This window comes from Carassius gibelio, chromosome B13 (assembly GCF_023724105.1).
Source record: "Carassius gibelio isolate Cgi1373 ecotype wild population from Czech Republic chromosome B13, carGib1.2-hapl.c, whole genome shotgun sequence".
Classification (NCBI taxonomy): domain Eukaryota; kingdom Metazoa; phylum Chordata; class Actinopteri; order Cypriniformes; family Cyprinidae; genus Carassius; species Carassius gibelio.
Genome location: NC_068408.1, coordinates 24,505,980 through 24,527,926, shown reverse-complemented (window position 1 = coordinate 24,527,926; position 21,947 = coordinate 24,505,980). Strand labels below are relative to the sequence as shown.

Here is a 21,947-nt window from a genome sequence, read left to right as displayed (position 1 = left end):
GGGTCTGTTATATTGTATTAATTATAAAATATCATTGTATTTTACAGAGTAATCTTTGATTAACATTTCTTTTAACACAGTTTATGTTCAAATGTAGACACCCACTTCATACTGCAACATTATTAAATAATTTATGAGTATATTACATTATATTAGGGTTCCTCAAATCTTGTCCTGGAGGGCCGATGCGCTGCAGAGTTTAGCTCCAACCTTGATTAAACTCACCTACCTGTGATTTTCTAATGATCCTGAAGACACTGCTCAGCATGCTCAGGTGTGTTTGATTAGGGCTAGAGCTAAACTCTGCAGGAAAGTGTATCTCGTGGGCTAGATCTGAGGATCCCTGCATTATATTATATGATATATTGCTTAAAGGGATAGTTTACCCAAAAATGAAAATTACCCCATGATTTACTCACTCTCAAGCCATTCTAGGTGTATATGAATTTCTTCTTTCAGACGAATACAATTGGAGTTATATTAAAAAAAAGTCCTGGCTCTTTCAAGCTTTATAAAGGCAGTGAATGGGTGATATTCAAAAGTCCAAAAGAAGTCCAATAAACTGCATACATCCATCATAACAAAAGTTCTCCAGATGGCTCTGGGGAGTTAATAAAGGCAAATCAATGTGTTTTTGTAAGAAAACTAACCATATTTAAAACTTTACAAGCCAGAATCTCTAGCTTCTGCTAGCTGGACTTAGATGTAGCGTAGACTCCAGTCAGAATATGCTAGTCTCACGAGAACCCAATTTATGTTTGGTTTATATATGGAAATCCAACAACATTTTTCTTTCAAAATCCTTGTTTTTTTTTACCTCTAATTTGTGACCAGTGTTTTGTTTTGCTTTCTGCTCTGTGCTTCCGCCTCCATCACTTCTTATCAGAGCTTACTCTACGACTGCATCCTACGTCATCTGCAGGAATGGCACTCTCTCATGGACAGTGTGGACGCACACAAGACAGTTAGCAGAAGCTAGAGATCACAGTTTATAAAGGTTTAAATACAGATATTTTCTTACAAAAGCGCAACAATTTGCTTCAGAAGGCCTCTATTAATTCCCCAGAGCTGAGTGGGGCACTTTTAATGATGGATGGATGTGCTTTTCTTGGCTGGAATATTTTTAAATATAACTCTGATTTTATTTGTCTGAAAGAAGAAAGTCATAAACACCTATGATGGCTTGAGGGTGAGTATATCATGGTGTAATTTTCATTTTTATGGTCAACTACCCCTTTAAAATTTAAAGTGAATGGAATAGAAATATGAATCTAAAGCTAAAAATCTTAAAGCTAAACATTTTAAAAACACTAATGTTGCGCAACATAATTATTTACTGTGTTATTATAACGTGTGCAAGTAATTAAAAAAATGTATTTAGAAATATTAACCTTTTTCAATTTAGTTAAACCATATGGACACCAAAAAGTAGAGTCATGTCATTGACCCCTATACACAAAACACACTCAAGACACTTACTGGAGAGGACAGTTGTGAGGAAGATGTAGTCAGAGAAAGAGATGAGTCCACACTCCCCCAGTGTGAAGAAAATGCTGTCCTCATCTGCAAACTTCTCTCTGTCCTGAGAGATCTTCTACAGATGCCCACAAAGACACAAAGGAGAGAGAGAGAGTCAGCAATGCTTCTGCTGAACACCACACAAAGCATCTGAGTCCCGTTTAAGAGCCGAGCTACATACAATCTGTACAGAGCAGCAGAGATAAGGCAACTAGCATGCTAACACTGACACAGCACAGTAGAATCATGCAAGAGTCATACAAGACACAAGCAAAAATAAAACATCACGAAAACGGTGTCATTTCATAAGTGGCACTTATAGATCAGCACATATGTTTCAAAACCAAGTGAGCAGCCTACCAAGACAGCATTTTTGAAACATCAAGCTTGTTCTGACAGTCAAATCAAGGCGGTAAAATCAAGTGTGATTCCTACCTAAACAGCATATGTGGTCTTAATAGATGCATTTGACCATTTAAATCATGGAGGTTTTCGACATAATGTAGGTTCAAATGTCTGAATTAGGTAAGAGGACTACCTTAACTGCAGTTCTTAACATCATAGGTGCACACCTAAATAGGATGTGATAAAGGTGACTAATATAATGATCAGGAATGCTGTCTAGATAGGCAGCTTACTATGTTTTTGACTTCACTTCACAAACTGCAAGATCACACTGTATTTGACATTTCTGAAGTAAACTGGTTCACATCGTATGAGCATGAACGAAGGTGACTCCACAGTGGTGTGAACACCGTTTTCTACCTGTTTTTGGCATAGAAAGACATAGAAAGAATCAGAATCCTCAAGTGTGGAGGTACACACATGTATACACACACACAAATAGCATGCCAGAGTTCAGTTTCTGCCGATGTATTGTGTTACCTCTGTCTGGGGTGGATCCCATCAGTGAGTAAAGGGGAAGAAAGAATGGATTAAAACAACCTGACCATTGAGCAGACAATCAGGCCCACCACACACCAGAAGTAGACACAAGATTGCAAACACCCAAATCCAGCCCTTTTCATGTCATGCTAACACACAAATATCCCACACATACGTCCCACTGAACACACACTGTGATGACATGATACAAGCCGATAACACACGATACATGCCTCCGTCTTCACCGTAGCATCAGTAAATCAAAATCAGGAAATAATATTTCCCACCGAAAATGCTATTACCTCAGATCTGAACAAATAAATCCCTGCATATCTATGAAATAATAATTTCTGGACATCAGACTCTACATTATGCAAATCCGATCTTTTTGAATAAGGTGAATAAGGGACAAGGTGAACACAGGCTATTTTTGTACCGCTCTGAAACTGTTCCAAATGGGAACAGACTTGTGCTGCAGATGCTGACAAAAGCAAACTTGTGTGTGTGTGTGTGCGTGTGAAGAGGAGCTGTGAGGGGCTAATATGCTCCGGGCTTATTGTGTCCCTGCTGTCACCTTCAGAGACTCCCAAGAGATGCTCAGTCTTATACAATGTTAATAGTAGGGATGTCAAACACACCGGCGGTTTAGAACCAAAAATGTAACTATAACAAGTTTGGTCCATTTATTTTAAGGTGTCCTTGTTACACATGTTACATAATTACATTTAGCAGATGCTTTTACCCAAAGCGACTTATAAATGATGACAATAGAAGCAATCAAAATCAACAAAAGAGCAATAATATGCAAGTGCAATGACAAGTCTCGGTTAGCCTAACTCAGTACATGTAGCAAGGTTTAAACACACACACACACACACACACGTTTGTTTTTTCTGAAAAGTGGGGACATCCCACTTGTTGTGTCCCGATATGTCACAAAAACAAGAGCACACACACACACATGTGGGATGTGGGTGGTGTGGCAGAAAAAAGTGAAAGTAAGAAAGCCTTGAAAAGCTTTTAAGCAGGCAGCTCCATGTATTAAATGAGTAATCTTCTAACAAGCATCCAGCCAGAGATCCCGAAGACGCATTCAGAGCTTACACAACTCCCGTTGATGCTCATATCAAACTAGGAATGAAAAGTTTTAGGCTGCTTTAAACTTGCTTTGAATTATTGGCTTTAGTGTAAAAATGTGTAAAACCCTTTGGTCCCCTGGAGCACTGTCCCCCCTCCATTTTTATGATATTTCTAACCATATAAACTCTATCACTGCTGCAATGCATTTGAAATAGTTGGCAGCTCATTGTTTGATTTGATGAGCTGTGTGCCATCACTGTAGATTTCGATGGAACCATATTTCATATTTTTAAGCAGTACGAAGTGCTCCGTCCATGTTTTCAGAGCTAATTCAAGATTATTTAGTTATTTTTTTTTAGAGATATCTGACAGCTAAAGGTCACTTCAAGGTCTGCAAAAGCACTAAACTTAAACTAAACCCATAACTTGATTGGATTAGAATAGAACATTATTCTGTTTTATACTGGCAAACACACACTTTGATTTCCATCAAGTTACTTTAAGACAATTAAACATTTGTACTGCACACTGCTGAAGAAAAGATGTCAAGAAAAAAGAAGATATTAACAATGAAATGTTTGTAGATGATGATTCAGCTGATCCAAGAACAGTACGCTGCTACACTGACCCACTTGACCAAATACTTTCTGTTCTGTGTCCAAGCAGACCTATGGAAAGACTGGACAATCCCTACATCACAGTCCTGTTAGTGCCGTAGGAGTTCTCCAAATGTCCATGTTAGTTCAAATATGTTCAAATATGTTCTTTCGGAGTTCTACATCTTGCTTTTGTCCTCAGGTGGATGTCCTCAGGACATGTTCTTGCCTGATGGAGCGCAGCTGAATTGACTGAGGCATATTAAGGCCCGGATACACTTCAAGCAGATTGGAAGAACATATTTCTGTGATGTGATTTCCAACACCATCTGTCTGAAAAGGCTTGTAAAACACCTTTAAATTACCACTGGTCTGAGGCAATTACATAATCAGTTATCCATGAAGTAGGCTAGCTGGAAATACTGTTAGATCTATTTTTGATAAACGCGCAGTTGCATTTTTAGATATAAAAATAGAGTTTATGTAGACCCGTTATTATTGCTTTTTTCTGGTTCTTATATTCTTGCTTCATTCTTGTCGTGCCTCTGATACTTTAGTTTGCCATATGCAGGTAGCACTGGAAGTAAGATCGTTCTGTGTCTCTGTGGGACATTTGGAAACACTTCACAGGTGCTGGTTTCCCAAAACACAGGAAGCTTTCTGCTGCCAAGCGCCTGAACGGAGATATGGCACCAGTGTCGGCTGTTCTGCAGCACTGTAATTTATCAAAGTTGTTACAATGTATCAGTACTTCTGCTCCTTTAGTTCCAGAGCTCAGATAACAGAGAGATGGATGTGTTTGTAAAGTCAGATCTCAGACTCATGAACCCATACTTTACAAGTAACGCTGCTATGGCATGGCACGGTCCAAAACTAAGCCCAAGACAAAATTCAACCTTTGTCCAACTGAGGGAAACTGGGTCTGGATTTGGATCAAATGACGCTGGTGAGTTTTCCAAGGATTTCCGCTTTCAGGCTTTTGGTGTGGAGCTCAGTGCAAAAGTGGTTTTCGAAACTTGATATGATTTGTAAATTGGTTTAAAGGCAGTTCATCCAAATGTGCGAAAATTAACTGATGCTCCTGGTCACACTTGTAGCCAAATACATTTTTTCACATCTGTTTGTCTCCAAATAAATTGTTCTGAGCAAGCAGCTTGTATTCTTTGCAGTGCAATAGAGATTTTGGGCCCTATTTTAATGATCTAAACACAAAGTATAAAGCGCATGGCGCAGGTGCACTCAGGACGTGTCCAAATACACTTTTGCTATTTTAATGATGTCTGTGCGCTGGGGCGCATTTTTGGAATGGGTTGTCCCTATTCTCTTAATGAGTAATGGACGTAACGTTCAATAAACCAACCAGAGTGTCATCATCTCCCATTCCCCTTAAGAGCCAGATGTGCTCACGCCATTGCAGGTCGGAAAAGCTGAACGCTTCTCAAGAGAAGAAACCGACCTGTTGGTGCCCGCATTATGCCAGGTGTAAGATAGGGCCCTAACACAATCTCAAAAGAAGATGTGCCTTCTCCTCCTGAGACATGCCAATTAGCAGAAGACAAATATCGGGATATACAGTACAGACCAAAAGTTTGGACACACCTTCTCATTCAAAGAGTTTTCTTTATTTTCATGACTATGAGTCACACTGAAGGCATCAAGGGCTATTTGACCAAGAAGGAGAGTGATGGGGTGATGCTCCAGATGACCTGGCCTCCACAGTCACCGGACCTGAACCCAATCCAGATGGTTTAGGGGTGAGCTGGACCGCAGACAGAAGGCAAAAGGACCAACAAGTCCAAAGATCTCTCGGGGAACTCCTTCAAGACTGTTGAAGACCATTTCAGGTGACTACCTCTTGAAGCTCAGCAAGAGAAAGCCAAGAGTGTGCAAAGCAGTAATCAAAGCAGAAGAAGAACCTACAATATGACATATTTTCAGTTGTTTCACACTTTTTTGTTATGTATATAATTCCACATGTGTTAATTCATAGTTTGGATGCCTACAGTGTGACATAATCATGAAAATAAAGAAAACTCTTTGAATGAGAAGGTGTGTCCAAACTTTTGGTCTGTACTGTACATAAAAAGTAAATTGTCAAAAATGGTCTGAATTCTGAGTGAGTTTGATTCAAGCATTTCTAATCATTCATCATGAGATGATTTATTATGAACCGCTGCAGTTTATACAAACCCCACAATATTAATTTCTATCAACAATAAATCAGATTGCTTGCCAAACCAGAATGACACCATCTTTTTACTGGTAATACATCCCATTTGTGGTCAGATTTTCAGAAGTAATGGCCTGTTCTGCAACCCATCAATAACACAATGACAGCCAGCAGTAGGAGCCTCCACTACTACAATCAACAACACAGCCATTCAGATATTTATATTTAAGAGTCTATTCAACTAAAAACACTTCCCATCTTTAAAAACAGAGAATAAGGAAAGAAAGAGGACATTAAAGGGATACTCCACCCCAAAATGAAAATTATGTCATTAATCACTTACCCCCATGTCATTCCTAAAATGTAAAAGCTATGTTCGTCTTCGGGACACAATTTAAGATATTTTGGATATTTAAGATATGTCTTTCATACTTTTCTGGACCTTGACAGTGTAATTTACTTGGCAGTCTATGGGACAGTCACAAGACTCCCAGTTTTCATCCAAAATATTTTAAATTGTTCTCTGGAGTCTAACGAAGCATTTACCAGTTTGGAACAATATGGGGGGAAAGTGATTAATGACAAAATTTTCATTTTGGTGTGGACTATCCCTTTAAGAGAGCACCACATAAAGCTCAGTGTGGACACAATACACCTGAGTGACTTTAGAAAAAAAAGCCACTGTCCACATCCACTAAACTCATTCATTCGTTACAAATGCCAAATATACAGGGAATATACAGTCAAATTCAAATACTGATTATTTAGGCCCATTATTCCAGATTCAGGATGTAAACTGCAGTGTTACTTTAGTATCAAGTCAAATGTGTCACTAATTGGAAAAGAACAGCACAATCATTCTTCAAAATTTCTTCTTTTTGTGTTCTTTTGTGACACAAGGCTGACTAAAATAACACATGATTTAAATTTTTGGGCAAATTATCCATTTTAAATGTGACGAATGTAAACTAAATTTAGAGTGTAGTGTACATGTATTACTGTCTGACTCACACTTCTCCAAGACTGTTTGTGGAAGGCACCTGCTGAACCGAAAGGTCATGAAAAGGTCAGCCCAGGACATCAGACTGGTTTCCATGGGGGCAGCCCTATCAGCATCCCACACATAGCAGGCTCCACCCCCTACCACCCACCCATCCATCACATGATCACAGTGGCATCACAGTACATAGCGGCACCTACAAGGGTTCGAGGGACTGTCCGAAACAACATAACCTTTGACCCAACATTAGTCAACTCATGCTGTGTGCTTGGTGCTCATGCAGTTTTAGGCCCAGTGAGAAGAGATCGAAAGAAGGAGAATGTGTTCCTGGATCCAGGGCAAATGGTGGTGTCCTGAGCGCAGACAGGGGGCGCTACACAACACCAGCTCTACCCCATCCCACTAGCAGCCTGTCCTGCAGTCAGTCACAGGCATTCAGCGCAGGGCATGCACAGGTCTAAAGCACAGGCACGGTCACCGCTTCCACCAGAGAGACAGAAAGAAAGAGAGAGAGAGACAGACAGGAGGAACATTCATCTTTTTGAGTTGTCAGAGATCAAATACTGATCACATTTCATCCTAAAATCAAAAGTAAAAGAAATAACACAGACGAAAAATTGAGCCTATTTGAAGGACTATTAAGACTTTCCACACTGTGACATTTTTATGACAATAAAGCACAATTTATACCTAAATGGCAAATCTGTCATGAAAATGGCAAATCTACAAAAAATCTTAATGGTCATTAAAAATATGTACATATTTCTTTTGATTTTGAGATGGAAAAACAACCCTGATATGCCCCTGTCAGGTTTTGTGAGAGCCACTAGATAACTCTTTCCTGTGAGAAATAAAAATGTCTACCTCAAGAGGGCGCTTACTTACTGAGTCAAATCCTTAAATCTCAAGACATTTTTCAACTACTGCTGACAGCTTTGCAGCATAAAGTAATTTTGCCTTTTAGTTACAAGAATTAACACTTGATATTATCCTCTCCTGCAATCGTTATACTTTTTTTTTTTTTTTTTTATCCTTGTAATCCTTGTCCAGTAATCACAAATGAGCCTTCTTGAGCAGTGCAAAAAAAAAAAAGGTACAATGTGACTAAGCTGTATATGTGCTTTAGCAGTAACAAAAAATGAACTCTTAAATAATAATAGAATGAGACAATTTATACTATTCAGATAAATTAGAATAATGATCGTTAGACCCATCATTACAAAACTGACTTCGGATATAAACTACACTGGTACTTTACTAAGTTAATATTAAAAAATAATAATTATAATAATAAATACTATGACTAAATATACAAGGTTAAGTCACCCACCGAGAAAACACTGGTGTAACAAAAATACTAGTCATCTCCAGAAACATCGGCCCGCAAAACTTTACTAGTTTATAAACTCTTAAAACCAGATCATTAGCCAAATGCATGCATGTGCAAATGCTCTAAAAAATATTGAAATACTTTTATTAAACATTTGATTTGGAATAGAATTTAAGGTAACACCTTATTTTAAATGGCCTTTGTTATGTGATGTACTTATTATAGTTTATTAAAAAAAATATTTGTGTAGATAGTTTAGATAATGAACTTGTTACTTAAACAGTTTACATAATATGTATCTTTGTTTAGTTGTTTTTATTTCTATTGCAAACTTCAAACACAAATTTGTTATTATTTTATGTATTGTATTATATTTGTATATTTTCTCTACTGCTTACAAGTGTTCTATTTTATTATTAAATGTTTATGTAATAATAAATTATTTGAAGAGTGTTTACATAACTCAGAAATATTGAAAGGCTCCATGCTATTTTCATTAAATTTTTTAAAATCAAGGAATGTTTATTATTTTTGTTGTAAATTGTGAAACTTACTGGCATTTTTATTGACTATTAATAACTTTCTGATGATATAACTGACTCCTTAAAAATTGCTAATAAATTTCACAAATTATTACAGAAAATGTCCAATTTTTTTTGTTTGGTTGGAGTTTTAAAGCAACTCCAGCTTTTTTAGCTATTTTCATGGCGAGTAACAATTTTAAATAATAAAAAAAGGATAATTTACAAGACAAATAAAAAAAAAAAAAAAAACTATATCAGGTTTTTAGGTGAATACTCTAGGATGGATTCAGGGTTAACTGTTCAAAAACTGAACTTTTGTCTACTAAAAGTCTCTCCAGCTGAACTGGCAGAAAACAGTATTGAACACACTGTACTTCCATCCCTCAGAGCCTTGATCCATTCTCATCCGAAATCAAATATGGCCTATGGCTCACTGCTCTGATAACCAGCGCTGCATTATTCATACACATGAGCGTTTGCACATGCATGAACATAACACGCACTCTTTCTTTCTCTGTGTGGCACACAAAGAAGAGTCTCTACACTCAATAATTCATCAGGGAGAGACGGCAGCTGGCCTCCCTCAACACTACTCCATAACAGACCCCTCTGCACATGTGCACACGCTTAGACCTTGAGCGTGTGGGTAACACGGGTGGGCGTCAGCAGAATGGCCTGGCAGAAACGTCCAGACCAATTCACATGCATTCAAATAGCTTATTACTGCCTTAATGTCCCAGGCTGGTCTTGCAACCTGGGGTGTGGTAGATATGCATGCACGTATGTTTTCCTGTCTAGATGGGTCTGAACATGCAGTACAGTATCTGTGTCTAGGTGTGTCCTAATCAAGGCCACCACCTCCCTGTTTCCAATATAAACATAGTCTTAAAGGTCAAGTCTTGTCAAAGTTAAAAAAGCAGTTTAATAAGCAGATCTGCAAAGTCACTGTGAGGAGCATTCTGATTTATGGTTGTCGCTTGCCTAATGATAAAAAGGCATAAAAATCCTACAGATTTACAATGAAGGAGGGACCTGCGCTATATCTAGAGATCAGAATATCATAGAGACTGGGAAATGGGCTCGTTTGACTTCAGCTAGTAAGCAGCCACATAACAACCAACCAGAATAACCGCATACAGCATGATCTAAAGCATTTACAACTTACCTTCGTGAATTTTACACAGAACTAGAGGAAGTCTTTTGTGATGTTCACGTTGTTGAACATAATACAGAACTTTGCATAGACTAAACTAATCAAGTCTAACAGTTTTCAAGGATTTACCAATCTGGACTATTTATCAGATACATTAAATGGCCCAAATTGTTATGCCTTTTTATCATTAGGCAAGCGAAAACCATAAATCAGAATGCTCCTCACAGTGACTTTGCAGATCTGCTCATTAAACTGCTGTTTTAACATTGACAAGACTGGTAACTTACAGATTCTTTGGATCAATTCTTTATTTTACAACTCTGTTTGGTGCCATAAGCAGTGTTGCCAGATTGGGCAGGTTCAAGGTCAGTCTGGCGGTTTTCAAACATCTAAGTTGTATAGGCTAAATGGTTAACAAACAAACCCAAGTGTGCATGTATTACATCCAATCAGTCATCATGACATCACTGAACACACACACACACACACACACACACACTGCAGAGGCACTGCTGATGCTGACATCACAGCTGCACTTTTAGCCAAACATTCACAGTCGTGATTATTTATGAATGACGGGTTAATGCACAATAATGGGTCTGATTTTGAATTCCTGTATATTAATCACAGTGCCTCAATAGAAGTTAAAGAGTAGGAGAGTGACTCAACTCTCAAAACATGAATTACTGTGGAGTGAGATGGGCAACAGGGCTTTTTCTTCATTAGCTCCAAAACTGTGGAATTCTTTCCCGATTGAGATAAGGCAAGCTAAAACTCTTAGCATTTTTAAAGGACCCATTCTTCGTGATCCCATGTTTTAAACTTTAGTTAGTGTGTAATGTTGTTGTTAGAGAATAAATAATATCTTTAAAATTCTAAAGCTCAAAGTTCAATGTCAAGCGAGATATTTTATTTAACAGAATTCGCCTACATCGAACGACCCGTTTGGACTACACCCCTCTAGTTCCTGCTGTAATGACGTCACTAAAACAGTTTTTTGACTAACCTCCACCCACATGAATACACAAAAAGGGGGCGTGGTCTTGTTGCACTCCGACGGAGAAGAGGAAGAGCTGCGTTTGTGTTTGCCATGTCGTTGAAACGCTGTTATTTTCATCTCAGAGTCCGATCACCTTTGTTTGGGCTTCCCAGGAACGCTGTACTTGGAGATTAATGGTTACAATTTATGTTTAACTCGGTTCCCGAAAATTATAATCCACATGTAAAACTATGTGCAGCACATTTTGCTGAGGACAGCTTCCTCAATCTCAATCAGTTTAATGCCGGATTCACACAACGATTATTCCTGAAAGATGGAGCAGTTCCCTCTTTGTCTGGAGAAGGCGACGTTTATGGACCACAACCGGTAAGTTTATTTTATTATTTAAGATGGTGCGTTTAACAGTTTCTGTAACTTATTACACAAAGGGCAACGCTGTTTAGCTTTGTTAACTAGATGTTAGGGCTGTGCAAAAAAACGAATGTGAATCTCTTCCATCTTTATTTGACCCTCTAACTTTAACACTCACTATTCTAATTCTATTCTTTAAAAAAATCTAACTACCTTTCTAATCTTTTTGTATTCTATTTTCTTTTCATTTATTATGCAATTTGTATATGTATGTGTGTGTGTGTGTATGTGTGTGTAAAGACCTCTAACTAGCTTGCTCTATTCTTTTATTTTTTATTTATTTATTTTATTCTATCTGTTTTCTTTTTTATTTATTATATTAGTTAAAATCCCATGCTACGTGTACTGTGTTAAACTAACTGAGACTTGTTATAGCACTTATATATCATTGCTCTTTTTGTTGTTTTTGATTGCTTCCACTGTCTTCATCTGTAAGTCGCTTTGGATAAAAGCGTCTGCTAAATGAATAAATGTAAATGTAAATGTAAAAAAAACGCAACTTTGATTATAAGTACATCTCCAGCCCACTTGCTTCTCAAAACTAGTCCAATCATGTTTGCAGGAGAGCAGCGTGCTGTAAGCTGCTGTCGAATCACAACACAGGAACCGCTGGCCCAATCAGAACTCGTTACGTATTTCTGAAGGAGGGACTTTATAGAACAAGGAAGTCATCAGCCCGTTTTTATGACAGTGAAAGCAGCGTTATACAGATAGGTGAACTGTGTGAAAAATACTGTTTTTTTTTACACGCGAATCATGAACACATGTTATATTGCACACTGTAAACACAATCAAAGCTTCAAAAAAGCGCAAATAACGGGACCTTTAAATCTCGCCTTAAAACTAATTTTGTTAGGGTAGCTTTTAACTAAACATTTATATAATTTTTATATTTTTATTTGTCATTGTTATACTTTTAATTGTTATTGTTTTGAATGTATTTCTTTTCATATTTTTGATTGGTTTTATTTTATATACTGTATTTTTAAATTAAATTTTGTAAAGCTCTTTGAGATCTACATTTTAAGGTGATATAAAAAATATTATTATTGCTATTACTATTATTCTCATGGGGAATTTATCTAACGTTTTTTTATATAATTCAACCTTGATTGATTTGACATATTCTATCACATTACTTTGACAGTTAAAGTTTTGTGGGGTTTTTTTGTTTGAGTGGGAGGGTTTTTCTGAGCTTTAGGGCTCAGAACGAGTCCAATCGCTTGGAATTCATTCAATCTGGCAACACTGGCCATAAGGGCCACAGAAATGGCACACAACTGCAAGCGTCTGCTTAATGTGTCACATATTCACTATTAGCTAGCTAAAGAAACATCATGTACAAAAAGTATGCCTTGTTCCATATGTCATAACCAACCTACTAAAGAGAAAAAGTCAATTAAAAAAAAAAAAAAAGTGTTCAGCTGTTCACAAAACCTTTCAACTGTTTGGGTTCATTAGGATTTAAGAAATTTAATATTTTTATTCTGCAAGAATGCATTGAATCGATCAAAAGTGACATCAAATAAATTTAGGAAAAAAAGTGTGTTCTTTTAAACTTTATAGTCATCAAATAATCCTGAGGGGGGATTATACATATATATATACATACACATACATATATATACATACATATAAGTTGTGCTACTATATATTTTTGTGTACATTTTGTGGAAATTTGAAGCAAATAAATGCAGTTTTTTGTGAGCAGAAGTGACTTCTTATGAGACGAGTTCTTATATGTTCCAAACATTTGAACAAAAAATAATTTTTAGCCAAAAAAAAAATGAATACTACTTCATGGCAAACTATAAAGATTTATGCCAAGGAAACTGCACAATTCACTTGCCACTGATAGGTTTTTTTTGGGGGGCGGGGTGGGGGGGTGGGATAACAGAACCCCCCCCAGATGCTACAACTGCCATCAGGCCATATGCGATCTGACCCAGGCTCATATTCGCTCCAGTCTGCCTCTCCTCTCTGCTCTTCTGGAAAATGCACTGTCAGTAACTTCACTCCTCCTTTGCCGTAGTCATATTATTCAAATCTCTCTTTTCTGCTGAGCTAAAGCTCTTTAACTCATCTGGCCCAGGCTGGCTGAGTTTTATTACTCATACAGTGATTTTTAATGAAATGTAGAGGTTTTTAATGCATTGTTTGGCCAGAGCTTCACATCTGGGAACTTATGTGGATTTCCTCTCTGACAACTCAAGGAGAAGAAGAAGAAAAGAAAGAGAAGGACTAAGAGGTCTGGTGAAATTTTCAGAATAACCACTACTGAGGCTGAATGACTCATTCGCACACACGCAGTCCCATGCAGCTTTGGCATGCGCCCCATACCTGCCAGAAGTCCTGCAGAGAGGGAGGGGTGCACAGAAAGGGGGAGGGGGGTCCATAGGGATGGATGGAGAAGTAAAAAGATGGCAGAGGAGAGAACGACGGGGTTTATTGGTTAGATGGACACAGAAAGAGTCAAAAGAGCACAAATTAATCACTGTCACCACAAACACAACACAACAATTATATCCTCAAAAAAAACAAAAAAACAATGGAGGACATCTTGATGCCTAGAGGAACAGTGAATTCATGTGTTAAAAGAGATTGAGCATTGATATACAGTTACATGTTCATACACATAATTACATATTGTCAGTGTTAGGGAGCTCCTAAGTTTGGGAACCAAGAGCTATTTATGTGAAAAATTTAAAAATGTTGTTGAACTCATAAGTTATGGGTTTGAATTGGTCTGTCGGCTGACTCACTGACTGAACCAGACGTAGCGAATCTTGCAAATCAACCACATGTTATTAATTACATCCATACTAAATAAAGGAAGAATAGAAGAATTATTGCACTCAAAAAGCATTCTTGTAGCTTCATAGCATTACGGTTGAACCACTGATGTCAAATGGACTATTTTAACATTGTCCTCTCTACCTTTTTGGGCCTTGAATGTGCTAGAAAGCTCTTGGATTTCATCAAAAATATCTTGATTTGTGTTCTGAATATGAAAAAATGCTAGCAATGACGAGAGTATGTAATTAACGATAGAATTTTAATTTTGGGGTGAACTATTTCTTTAAAGTATGAGATAGACTGACTAGTAGTTTCATCTTGACACACTAGTTTCAATGTAGCTTCCCCAACACTAACAATATTTTTGGAAAACACACATAGTGTTTGCAAAATGCCTGTGCGCATTAAAATGGGCTGAAGGGAACGCACACACACACTCTCTCTCTCTCACACACACACACACACAACCCGTTTTAGCTGTGAAAGTCACACTTGCAAAGCACCAGCTGCGATGACCTGCGAAATACTGTTGATAGATGAAAGAGAAGGTTAAAAGTGCTGGTGTGTTCACACGCTCACAGAAAGCAAAACAATTACACAAGAGTGTTTGTTATCATAGTGCACCCATGCGCTAACTTGCTAAAAATACGGTTCCTGGAATCTCATTTCTCAATCCAGGATTTAGTGGCCATGTTGACACGAGGAAGTGTGGAAGAAGAAGAGGACAGGGAGATGGATACAGCAGTCCTGACGGGACATCAGATTTGACAAAAATATGGAAATGAAGTAACAACAAGACATATTCCACATCCCTAAGGTCAACAATACCCATGGGAACAAAACGAGAACAAAGAGGAGATGGAAAGAGGGCAATATACAAAACCTGGAAATTGAATTTTTCCAGTAAAGGCTATCTAAGAAATGTTACTTCACGCATTTATACAGGACAGTAATGAGCAGATTTGACCAGGGTTTCCACCAGAATGCAACAGCTACTACAATTACTTAAATTACAACAAAACAGAAATGTGAAATGTGGTGATCTCTTCAGATGATATAAGTTTACACAATTTTTTTGTTTGGGAGCAAAAGCCACAGTACAGTACGAAAAAAAACTATACTAACTATGGTATTTGAAAGATACATTTATCATGTTAAAATCTGAAAGTGGAAAAACTACAAAGGCTCAACCAACAATGTTGGCTTAGGGGCAAGGCTATATACAGTATTCGTGCAACCAGCAGATGGGGGAGTGTTTGGGAAATCGGTTTAAATCTGGTATAGCAGAAATTAGACCTTCCTTTTACAAGAAAAAAATATATAATTGATATATATATATATATATATATATATATATATATATATATATATATATATATATAATATATATATATATATATATATATATATATATATATATATATATATATATATATATATATATATATATATATATATATATATTCTCTTATTTTATTTATTTGGATTTTGGAGTGTAATGACTTGGACATGTTCTTGACTGGTTGCTGAGATTTACTCTAAAAATCATTGCACCCCTGAAAAAACTGAGCTGATCAAGAAAACAATCATGCAGAGTGAGAGAGCAACTGTATGTCCCTGAGGATACTGAAACGTTATGCATCTTGTATGTACAGTGGATAGACATAAATATAAACCTGGTGTGATTAGACTTCATTGAGAAACTGACGAGTGATTTATGAGCATTTGACCAGAGACTGATTCACCAACTCATTAGTACTAATGTGCAAACAAATACACCTAGTTAAAATGTGTGTGTGAACAGCACAAACAGTCATTAAGTGACCCAGCCCAGTCCAGAGATCAGCCTGTTTAAAGGTACATCTGTAGGGTGACAGCCGCTCTCTGAGCGGGTCATTTGACTAATGTTCCTTCTTAATGACTTTGGAGACAAGAGTCTGTTTCCAGTACAAGGAAAATGGGACAAAGTCCTGAAATCACAAACAACGCTGTGAAAATCATCAGCTGAGACCTGCTTGTGATACTGGTGCACTAAAGCTAGGGACACATTAGACTTTAAGCACCTGAAATTTTTATGGATGCTAGGGCTGGGTGATATATCGAATATTAACGATGATATTGCAATAATTTTGACGACAATGTAAAAATTGAAAATATCATGAATATCGAATAATTTACATTTTAAACATACTTTCTCAAAAGAACGTGCCGAATGTCCCAAAAAGGAGTCAACATGTTATTGCAGACAGCTCTACATGACTCTACTACGCCAAGCTCTTGTGAGTGCGGTGGCCAGATATCAAGAGATCAAATCCCCGAATCAGAGCTTTGCAGTTACAAGAAACACATTTTCTGTCCAGGGTTTTGCTTATTTTAAGCAATCTGGCAACCATACACGCATGCTCGCTCCTCATTGTGGAAGCAATGATTTGAAAGAAATGAATATGTGTTCCAACAACTAGCTCCCCATCTGAGAGTTTTAAGTGCCAGCGAGAACATAGTTTCATGCCACAGAGCTTCTCTTAAACCAGAGGCAGTTGACAGACTTGTGTTCTTTGCTAAAAACTTGTATACAAAAAATAAAACTTATCCCAGTTTAAAGGGGTCATATAATGCTATTTAAATTTTTCCCTTCTCTATGAAGTGTAAAAAGCTCTTGGTGCATAAAAAAGATCTGTAAAGTTGCAACGACTAAAGTCTCAAATCTAAAGAGATATTCTTTATCAAAGTTAAGACACGCCCCCACATGTCTACATCACTATGTGGAATATTTGCGTAATGCCGCCCAAATGTTAACGCAAAGAAAGAAGGTGAGGTTTCAGTAACTGCAGTTAGTGTTGAAGCAGACATGTCAGAGAGATGCAGTGTGTATCTAGGCTAAAGCAAAAGCACTTTATTTGGCCTTTCAAAAGTAGATGCATTTAGGAATCTTTAAGATTACTTACAAGTTACAACAGAACAGCAACGCCATTTTATGAATGACCGTTTCTTAAACCTTAAAGAGGAGGTAATTCTGCCTTTACTATGACAATCTGTTGCTTCTGAAGCAACTTCTGTAAGTATGTTTTGATTTTAGTTTAAGTATTTGCTATTGAATGTTCAAATGCGGAGTTTTGCGTGTCGCCTGTGTGTGAGAGATAGAGAGAGAGAGAGATGGTCACACAGTGGAGTCAGCCGTCTTAACCGTCCGTGGCTTGTGTACTGCAAACACATACGAGCATCATCACTGTGTTTGTCACACCACTCTGTTCCTCTTTCGAGCTTGAACTGATGGTAAAACTAAGGAAATTATTAACTGTCTTTACATTTATTTAGAAAGATGAAGCTCACAATAATGGAAAAGGGTGTTACATTTCAAACGAGTGCTTGGGGTGCTCAGCCAATCACAATGCTTTGGTTCAATTGGCCAATCAGAGCAGACTGCTCTTGTTGGAAGGAGGGACTTTGTAGAAAACAACATGTTTGAGAGAGGCAGGGCATAGAGGACTTACAATAATGTACAGTATTTGAAAAATATTGTGTTTTTTTTAACATTAAAGCATATCAGCATATTCAGTTACACCAAATACATAAAATAATTAAATAAAATAAAAATCACCATATGACCCCTTTAATTATTTCCCCACGTGCACAGTGCAATTAGTGAATTGCATGCACTAAAAAAGTTGACCGAATGCACTTTCTGTACTTGTTTTGCACTACTTCAGTTACATACACATTTTTTCATTTAATAAAAAGCTAAAAGTGATAACTTGGTCTAGACTCTTTTTATCATTCCGGTAATTACGGCATGGCGTGAACGCAGCTTTAAGACAAGTTCTGCTCCACTTTTAATCAAAAACACACCTGAACCAGATTTTTGATATCTTCAGAAACACTTGATAATTTTGATGCCTGTTTGACTTAAAATAAACAACAGTGTTTTGGAACAACTAACTAAAAGTAGCAACTACTTTTTCCAGCATAACTTTTTTTATAGTCTAAGTCATATACAAAATTATATTTGCTACAAATATGGCTCTGATTACTGATTACTGATTAGAAATTATATAATCTGATACATATTTTGAGTAAACTTAATAGGACATAAAATAGCTTTGAATTATTATTTTTTTCGCTCTCTAGTTTTTTTTAATATATTTAATTTTAAGAGACTATATTTACCGTATTTTCCGGACTATAAGTCACACTTTTTTCATAGTTTGGCTGGTCCTGCGACTTATAGTCAGGTGCGACTTATTTATCAAAATTAATTTGCCATGAACCAAGAGAAATGAACCAAGAGAAAACATTACCGTCTACAGCCGAGAGAGGGCGCTCTATGCTGCTCACTGCTCCTGTAGCCTACACTGAAAACATAGAGCGCCCTCTCGCGGCTGTAGATGGTAATGTTTTCTCTTGGTTCTAAATAAATGCGACTTATGTGTGACTTATATATTTTTTTCCTCATCATGACGTATTTTTGGACTGATGCGACTTATACTCAGGTGCTTATAGTCAGAAAATATAGTCAGAAAAATACGGTAATTACTTTAAATAATAATTACATTTACATTTAGTCATTCAGCAAACACTTTTATCCAAAGCGAATTACAAATGTAAGCAATCAAAATCAACAAAAGAGCATGTTTTCACATAACTGCACTGTTGCTTGGATTCCCTGACACAATACAAAAAAGTATTGACTTGGAATATCAGAAGCATCTGTTCTCTAAAATAAATGATCTGCTTGAGAGATCAAGTAAGTAGAGCAAGGCAAAGATAGACACGTTTAAAAGGTAAACACAGCAGAGGTGTGTTTAAAGATTGTAACCTATAGACATTGAGAACCAAGAGAAAGCAGAAATTGGAGGCCAGACTTTCGTAAATTACAGAAAACACACATGACTATATAAATGACAACAAATGCCCCCGATGAGAATGTATGTGTAAATTGTCATGCAAAACGTTTCAAGCGTGCAATGAGTGTTTTACACTGCACGAGAGTGACCATCTCAAAGTGTGCTCATGATTGAGCTGTGGATGAGGTTCTGTGGAGAGAGAGAGAGTGAAAGATTTTTATGAAGAGTGAATGAGAACAAACGTCTCCATCCTGCGTCATCCTGTCGAGCTGCACAATGGCAAAGTAACTATTCGGTTCCCACTCACACGCCCACATACGCACACGCACACAGATCTCGCTGCTTACCTTTCCATCAAAGCGTTTCACCACAAACTGATCCAGACCAAGGTCTGTAAGAGAGAGACACAGAGAGGAAGACACAGTCAAACACAATATTGGATAAAATATACCATTTTATCAGACTAAACTACAGTTTGATACTAAATGATTTTATATACTACAAGTCAAGACTTTAGAATAATTAAGATTTTGTGATGTTTTTAAAGCAAGTCTCTTATGTTACCAAGACTGCATTTAATTGATCAAAAATACAGTAACTCCAGTCTTCAATGTCACATGGTCCTTCGAAAATCTTTCTAATATTATGATTTGGTGCTTAAAAAGTGGTGCTTGGTGCTTCCTTATTCTTACCCATGTTGAAAACAGGTGAGAAAACATAAACTTTCTGTAACATTAAAAATGCCTTTACTTCACTTTTAATCAATTGAATGTCATTGCTAAACAAAAATGTTATTATTACTATTTTTTTTAATTTTCCTTTTTAGATGGTGGTGTATCATGCTTAATAAATACATACAAATATCCAACAGGAAAAATTCAACACTGATGATGATAATAATGTTTCTTGAGCAGAAAATCATCATATTAGAATGATTTCTGAAAGATAATTTGACGATGAAAGAAAATTCAGCTTTTATCACAGGAATAAATTACATTTTAAAATATTTTCAAATAGAAAATAGTTATTCTAAGTCTTTTTTTATATATAATTTGTTATATATCTGCTAAACGATTAAATGCTATAATATTACTTTATTGATGTTCAAATAAATCATTGGTGGTGAGTACAAAAGCTTCTTTCAAAAACATAAAAATGTTTTCTCTATGCAGTGATGCTTTAGAATATGGTTAAAATGCATGCTCATGCTGTCTGTTTATGTACGGCTTTCTCTGTGGTAAAGTGCCTATGAGGACTTGCTGACTAAATAGCCAACTCACTAGATTTTGAAGAGACTTTTTATCACACATAAACAAGCCTATTTATAAACAGATCTTTGAATCCCTGCAGTCATTTGCATTTATAGATGTCACTACAGGAACTGGACGATTACTGACGTGTATGAGTGATTAATATAAGCTATTAAGGCTCATTTCCATGTTCCAGAAGATCCAAATAAATGTCAGCGTCAGAGTCGTTCAGCATCAAATCATTTCTCCATTAATCTTGTGCTGAATGCAGTAGAGAGCTGAACTGAGGATGAACAGCACAGACTCTGCTGATCTAGAGTCAGCTTCATGAGCCAAGACTTTATCCTTTGTGCAGTCCATTAAAGGAACAACAAAGGAACAGATTAACACTAAAAATAATTTACAATTGTCCCTAAGTTAGTAAACACAAGCGTGCACTTACAATGGACGTCTACGGAATGAAAAAAGCCTCTAATGCGCAACCAGGATGCATTACTTTGATCAATAATACAGTCTAACCAGCAATACTCTGAAATATTATTACAACTGAAAAAAAAAGAAAAAAATTTCATACTATATTTGAATATAGTTTAAATGTTTTTTTCTGTGATCAATTTTCAGCATCATTACTCTAGTCTTGTGTCACATGATTCTTAAAAAAATAATTCTAATATTTTGTGCTAAAGAAAAATGTGTGTGTGTGTGTGTGTGTGTATATATATATATATATATATATTCCTTCAGCCATTACCACAGAATAAAGTGTCACATGTTCCTTCAGAAATCTTTCTAATATGCTGATTTATTATTAGTATCATCAACGTTGGCAACAGTTGCGCTGCCAAATATTTTTCGGGGAAACTGCAATACTTTTTTCAGGATTCTTTGATGAATAAAAAGTGTAAAAGAATAGCTTTTATTCAAAATATAAACCTTTTCTAACAATATAAATCTTTGCTATCAATTCTTATCCATCTTAAAAAATTCCAGTAAACACACACACAGACACACACACACACACACACATATAAGTGTATACAAGTATATACATAGACATCAGTTATTAATTATGAATAATCATATCTATTAAATTCCAAATAAAATGTATAATAATTACTGGGGGCATTTGATTTTGAGTCAAGCGCTTCATCGTAGTACTACGGTGATATCTCTTCAGTGCACAGCGCGAGCAGGACAAACTACAAAGCAGAATATTAATAACTATGACTAGACTGTCACACCCATACCATTATAATGAGAACACCATTATAATAAAACACTGTGAATTTTTAGAGTTTAGCAGCCGTGTTTCTGCACATTGTTTCGTGAAGAACGTTTCCACAAAAGAAGTTCATTCAGAGACGTTCATTTGCATTTGGGCTCTTTTTGCAAA

The 21,947-nt window shown here is 36.6% G+C and overlaps 1 protein-coding gene across 1 annotated transcript in view; it reads right to left on the bottom strand.

The window, feature by feature from the left end:
- LOC127970366 (calcium uptake protein 1, mitochondrial-like) overlaps positions 1 to 21,947 on the bottom strand; it is a 71,242-nt gene that overhangs the window by 17,810 nt on the left and 31,485 nt on the right. Inside the window, exons 5-6 of the mRNA XM_052572911.1 lie at positions 19,652 to 19,695; positions 1,480 to 1,594 (exon numbers count right to left, since the gene is read on the bottom strand). Of these exons, the coding sequence (XP_052428871.1) occupies positions 1,480 to 1,594; positions 19,652 to 19,695 (159 nt within the window). The remainder of the gene's footprint in view (positions 1 to 1,479; positions 1,595 to 19,651; positions 19,696 to 21,947) is intronic.